This window comes from Corvus brachyrhynchos, unplaced genomic scaffold (genome assembly GCF_000691975.1).
Source record: "Corvus brachyrhynchos isolate BGI_N302 unplaced genomic scaffold, ASM69197v1 scaffold30, whole genome shotgun sequence".
In the NCBI taxonomy this organism is placed as follows: Eukaryota; Metazoa; Chordata; class Aves; order Passeriformes; family Corvidae; genus Corvus; species Corvus brachyrhynchos.
The window spans coordinates 341,342-348,052 of NW_008235742.1; the positions used below are offsets into that span (position 1 = coordinate 341,342).

General features: G+C 49.3%; 1 protein-coding gene across 3 annotated transcripts in view; it reads right to left on the bottom strand.

Annotated features, from left to right (window-relative positions):
* Window positions 1-6,711, bottom strand: part of FBXL20 (F-box and leucine rich repeat protein 20) — a 36,102-nt gene extending 29,391 nt beyond the window's left edge. The window contains exon 1 of one of the 3 annotated variants that reach the window (XM_017735658.1): window positions 6,501-6,591. In XM_017735658.1, coding sequence (XP_017591147.1) covers window positions 6,501-6,503 — 3 coding nt within the window. In that variant the 5' untranslated portion in view covers window positions 6,504-6,591. Of the gene's footprint in view, window positions 1-522; window positions 630-6,500 lie in introns of those variants that run through there. The other 2 variants (XM_017735729.1, XM_017735839.1) reach the window with 2 other exon arrangements.

Here is a 6,711-nt window from a genome sequence, read left to right on the forward strand (position 1 = left end):
TCCTGCTGGGATGGAGGAGCTATGTGAGTCCAGCCTGCATTAGGGACAAATTGAATAAAGAGGCTTTTTCTGAGGTTTTTTGAACCAGCAATGATCCAGAGCTGAGTCAAACCCTACAGGAATGGAGCCGAGGATGAAGCTCTTCCTGCTGCACATCCCTCGATGCAGGAACTGGCCCGGAGGGAAACCCCTCAGTGATGGATGGGCAAAGGGACAAGGTCGTGTTGCTGCCTTCAGAAAGGAAAACTCCACAGGCACAGGTGAGATACTAAAACCCCACTGATTTCAGACCTCCCATTTCAGCTGCCACGTGTCCATATCCCACTGAAAGGGAACCCCCCAGAACCTGCTGCCAGGTACCAAATGGGCACATTCAGCTGCTTTTTGTTCACCTGTTTTGTTCTCCTCCCCCAGTCCTGCTGCCAGACAGTTCTCCCCAAACAAACCATCCCAAACCACACCTACACCCTCCCCGTGCTCAGCTGAAACCACAATTCCAGCCCCCCCCCAGCCCCGAGTTACCCGACGGCCACCGGCTGCATCCGAGCGGCTCCTCCCGGGTGGCCCTGGCAGGACCTGGAGCAGCCTGGGGACAGCTCAGGGAGGCAGCAGCTCACAGTTAATCAGCTTTGATTTCCCAGGAGTCGGATCTGGGGCTGAATGAAAAAACACCCCCGAACGTCAGCGGCTCAAGGCCGGGATCACATGGACAGGGCGGCACAAACCCCATTCCGGCTGTCAGGGCTGCTCCAACCCCGCCGGAGCGGGGCCACCAGGGACACCCAGGCTCCCCAAAATGTCCTTTGTAGGGGCTGCTCTGACCAGCACCCCACAAGTGACACCCGAGGACTCGGTGAGCTAGCACAGATATCTGATTGAAAATGGTGCTGCTTTCTCACACACACCCTGCAAGGTTTTAAATATAGATCGCTGCCCATAAGAACAACATCCAGGCCAAAAAAGGAACAGTATAAATAAGACAAAGACTTCCTGACTTTCCCAGGACAGCCTATGGCACAGTCCCTGGCCATAAAACACCCACTACCACTATTTATTTTTCTCATTTTAGAAGCTCAATTTAGCAGGGCAGCGGTTTACTACAAATACACTTGGAATGGATTAAAAAAAAACCAACATCAAACCCAAAACCTGAGACATGATTCAGTATTTTCAGCCTAAACCCAAGACTTATCCAGCTCTCTAAGGCTCATCACAATTCAAATAAGCTGCTTTGAGAAATTATAGTTCTTCCCCTCCCCAACACCTGCAATTCTGTTATTATTACGGGTAATATTATCATTATTATTATTATTGGTAATAAGGTGTTTTTTTCACTGCTGGGTTTGTATCCAGCTATTATGTAAGAGAATGCTGGGATCATTGGCATAAATATTTGGAAATAAAGGCAAATGATGGTGTCTTAAAAAAAAAAAAAAATCCACCTGAGGTGTGAAGAGCATGGGAGGAGTTTGCCCCAAAGGAAAACTGCTGGATCAGGCAGGGATGCACAAACCCGTGCAGATCCAGGTTTCACCCCGATCGGGGAGGATAAAACCCTCCCAGGGTTGACTTTCCCAATGGTGTGACTCAAAGGGAGCTCCCAGCCAGGCAGCCAGCGAAAACAGTAATTACTGCTGTGTCCCAGGCCCCAATTAATGACGGTGTCCAAAGTAAATGGGATGTGCCCGTGGGTGCCGGCTCCGAGTCCCTTTCCCGTCACGCAGGCAGTGATGCTGGACAGGCACAGCCCCTGTCCCCAGGGACACCCAGGCTCCCCAAAACGGCCCTTGTAGGGACTGCTCTGACCAGCAGCTCCCAGTGAAACCACCCCGGGGATCCCTGTGTCATTCACCACCGGAATCTGCCTGAAAATTCATCTCTGGAGTCAGACACAAAATCATGGAATGGTTTGGGTGGGAAGGACCTTAAACCCCATCCAGTGCCCCCCCTGCCATGGCAGGGACACCTCCCACTGTCCCAGGGTGCTCCAAGCCCCGTCCAGCCTGGCCTTGGACACTTCCAGGGATGGAGCAGCCACAGCTTCTCTGGGAAACCTGTGCCAGGGCCTCCCCACCCTCACAGGGAGGAGTTTATTCCAAATATCCAAAGCCTTCCTCTTTTAGTTTAAAACCCTCCCCTTTTTCCATATCATTATCTGCCTGTGGAAAAAGCCATGTGCCCCTGGTGGGGGGGTGGAACTGGATGAGCTTTAAGGTCCTTCCAACCCAAAATCCCATCCCGTGATTCTGTAAAATCCGTTTGCCAGGGCCAACATTCCCATTGTCACCCAACCCATTCACACAACTCCTGGCAGAGGGAGAAGGAAGAAATGAATCCTGCTGGGGGCAAAAATAGCAATAAAAATTTGGGACACCAGCTCTGTCTCTCAGGTGACATAGGCTGAGGTCAAAAGCCATTTTCCTGGTGAACCCTTCCAACCTCCCTGGGGCCTGGGTCAAACCCTTTTGCACAACCAACTTGATTTTCACTTCCAACTCTCCCTGAATCCCTCTTCCCTCTACTCAAGCCCCAGGAGCAGCACAGTGGGGATGTGAAACAACTCGTGGTTTACATCTCTTCCTATCTCCTCGTTGAAACAGCCCCTTTGAACCAAATAAATTAACAGTTCATTATTCACCTGCCCAAATGAAGGGCTGGTTTCAAAAGCGTTACGTGTGATGTGGCACGACACCGAAATTATAAATAAGTGGGGGTGGGGGAGGGAACAGGAACAGGGAAAATCTATCAGCTTGGACACCTCCCTCCTAAAATCTTTATTTTTTACAGTTTTTCTCATTATCTATGAGCCACATCATGAGATGCCATCCAAAATAAAACTATTTCAGCTGTGCCACCTCAGGTGTTCCCTGGGTTATGTCACCAACAGCTTCTCTTCCCATATAAAATCAAATTCCATGGGAATTGTTCATCAGTTTTTGCAAGGAGAGTTGGAGCAAAGTTTTCCCTGCTCCCTGCCCTGTTTGTGTCCCTCTGTTTACACAACCTCCACTCCTTGGAACAGCAAAGCCCCAACCAGGAGCACAAGGAACAGCCCAGGAAAGGGAACAGGGACAACCCCAAAAGGATCAGCTCTGAAGCCAAACCCCCTGAAAATACAGAAAAAGGAATGCAGCAGATTCCAAAATGGGATTAGGGTCAGTGAGATTATTCAATTCAGCTTTCTGAACACAGACAGGATTAATTATTAGAAGGCAACTCAATTTTGGAGCATTTGAAGTTTCCCATTCTGCTTCCAGCTTAGCTCATTTCCCGTCTCTACAGTCAAACAAGACCTGGGAACTACAGAGGTTCAGAAAGGTCAGAATTCCCTCCCACGGAGGATCCTGAATCCAGAAGAGAAATGCCATGGATCGATGCATTTCTCAGGCTGAAGGTGCTCACAGGGCTCACCACAGACTCTCACTCCTCAGAGACAGCCCTGGAGTTCCCACTGATCCATTTTTAACAGGACAAACCGCCCCATGGACACACACACTCTACAGCCAGGAGCAGCTCCTGCTCACTGGAGGGTCTGGAGACTCCCAGAGGAAGCTGGAAAGGATGGAGCTTTTTGTGTGCTGTTGTTTTTGAGGATGCAGAGGAGACTACACGGAGGGTTCACAGTCGGGGGGGGAAAAAAAAAAGAACTGGAATTACTTAATGCTGACAACGTGGCTCAGGGACACCCAGGACACCTCCAGGTGACATCCCAAGGCACAGGAACATGGACAAGATGGATTAAGGAAGTGCTGAGAACTTGGGCCTTGGTAAATGAATCCTCCAAGAGCATCAGGAGTCACTCAGAAGCACCAGGAGATGCCTCCCCTCCTCTCTGCTGTTATTTGGCTGCTCTTCACCAGGCAGGAAGCAGAGAAATCCCAAATATAAGCACGGATTGGGATCTGTCGGGGCATGTTCCACATGAAACCGACACCACAGAGAATTAGGAGTCAATCTGGGTAATGTTTTCCCTTTTTGTTTGCTTTGCTGCAGTAAGTGGTGATTTTCTCTGCGGTGGCCACACCTCCTGTAAAGGGACTACTCCGAATATGCTCGTGGGGCCAGGCATGGCATTCCCAGGAAAAAGAGAATTCCACTCTTCCTGGAATCAGAAACCCACATGCAAGGCCAATTCAAGGAGCTTGGCCCATATTCCACACCATATTTTATTCCTACAGTAAGGAATTATTATCATTATTGGAGCCCCTCACGACTGGATTTGTGAATTGCCCAACAACAATGGCTCAGGAATCTGTTTACGTGGCTCAGAAAAAGACAATAAACGAAGTGCAAACCCAACTCAGCCTCCCCCTCAGCAATTCACTCCTTATTTCAAGTCAAGTGAAACAGACACTATCTATTAGTCACAGCCCCAGATTGGGCTATTTTTACCCCAAAATAAGATTCCAGACTTAAAGGCCCTACTTCCCCCTCCTCAGCCAAGGGAACTACCCTGGCAGTACCCACAGGTGAGGAGGAAGAGGAGGAAGAGGAGGAAGAGGAGGAAGAGGAGGAAGAGGAGGAAGAGGAGGAAGAGGAGGAAGAGGAGGAAGAGGAGGAAGAGGAGGAAGAGGAGGAAGAGGAGGAAGAGGAGGAAGAGGAGGAAGAGGAGGAAGAGGAGGAAGAGGAGGAAGAGGAGGAAGAGGAGGAAGAGGAGGAAGAGGAGGAAGAGGAGGAAGAGGAACAGCCCCAGATTGGGCTATTTTTACCCCAAAATAAGATTCCAGACTTAAAGGCCCTACTTCCCCCTCCTCAGCCAAGGGAACTACCCTGGCAGTACCCACAGGTGAGGAGGAAGAGGAGGAAGAGGAGGAAGAGGAGGAAGAGGAGGAAGAGGAGGAAGAGGAGGAAGAGGAGGAAGGAGAATTAATCACCCATTGCCTTCATGACCTTCCAATATTCCACAGCTCTGAACAGCAGCTCCCAGTCTCCACACACTTCTGCCCAATTTTCCCCGTCCCACGAAATGTGAACTCTCACTTGTAAAGCACAACCATTACAAACTGGTTTCTAGGAAGCACAGAGGAATTTCCACCCATCCTGCCCCTCTGAAAAAGAAATCTATTTCTAAGTGTGAACACAGAATTTGGAAGCTCTTCTGACCAACGTAACCTCACTGGAAAATCATGGATTTAAAGGAAAACAGCTCCCCCCCTGTCCCACGAAATGTGAACTCTCACTTGTAAAGCACAACCATTACAAACTGGTTTCTAGGAAGCACAGAGGAATTTCCACCCATCCTGCCCCTCTGAAAAAGAAATCTATTTCTAAGTGTGAACACAGAATTTGGAAGCTCTTCTGACCAACGTAACCTCACTGGAAAATCATGGATTTAAAGGAAAACAGCTCCAAAACTTTCCAGGTTATACAGGTGGGTCAGAGATAATCCGTGCTGGTGTAATAAAGGATGCCTTGGATTTATGATCATGGACTGGTTTGGGTTGGGAGGGACCTTAAATCCCATCCAGTGCCACTCCTGCCATGGGCAAGGACACCTCCCACTGTCCCAGGTTGCTCCAAGCCCCATCCAACCTGGCCTTGGGCACTTCCAAGGATCCAGGAGCAGCCACAGCTTCTCTGGGCAAAACACGTAACCAAAACAGCCAAGAAACAGGATGATGTTTAAAGGCACTTCTTGTAGCTCAAAATAAGCCTTTCTATAACACACCAACTCTTCCTGTATAAATATAGGTTTTAAAAATTAATTTAGGTCTCAAACGCTCCTTGAGCATTTTGCTCGTTTTCCAGCTCGTCTGTTTTTTACTATAAGAAGAAAATAACATTCCAGCAAAAAAAAAAAAAAAAAAAAAACAAAAAAAAACCCCACCCAAAACACTCCAAACAAAGCTCTTCCCCAGTCTTTTTCCCCAATGAATTGGGTTCATCATGTCCTGGTGCAACCCTGACGAAAACCCTCCCAAAATTGGGATGAACTCCAGCACTGCAAGACAAAGGCTAAGGGAGCAAAGGATAGGAGACATTTCCCCCCCAAAATCTGTCACCAACCTGCTTTTACTCTGTGCTCTGTAACCAGCCACTCTGCAGCAGTGCAAAATAAAAGAAGCTCTCAGGGGGCAAATCAATCAATCAATCAATCAATCAATCTGTGCAGGCAAGAATAGCCCAGAACAGTAAATACAATAACCCTGGATAACGCAGGGCGCACGTGCAGGCTCCTCTCCGGAGCTCCCAGGGTGAGCCCAATGTTTTTATCGCTGGATGCTAGAGAAACAGGAATATTAGACCACTAAAAAAAAAAACCAGAGCCCACCCCAAACTCACACTGCTGCGGATTTCACACGGGTTTGAGAGAGGAAGAAAACAACCCCACGTGCAGTGTTAGACCACCAGCATTTCCTGCACCTTTCCCAACTCCAGGGCTGAGGAATTCCACACCGAGCTCTGCGGAATCAGAGCCTCTTCAGCTCACCATTAAACAGCATTTTCCCCCGATCGCCATCCCACCCCTTTCCACCGAGGAGGAACAGCCACATCTTTACCATTCCAGGCTCTTTTTTGTCCCCCACACGGGCCGGGCAGTCTGGAGAAGGAGCGGGCAGGGATTTCCATCCTCCACGGCCTCTCGGAGCGATGGGAAGTAAATCCTGCTGCTGCCCTTCCTCCCTACCCCCCTCCTCCTCCTCCCCCGGGAAGACAGCTGGGACAACAATGCGGCTGGAATCGCCCTGGCTCCACACTCCGCTTTGTGCC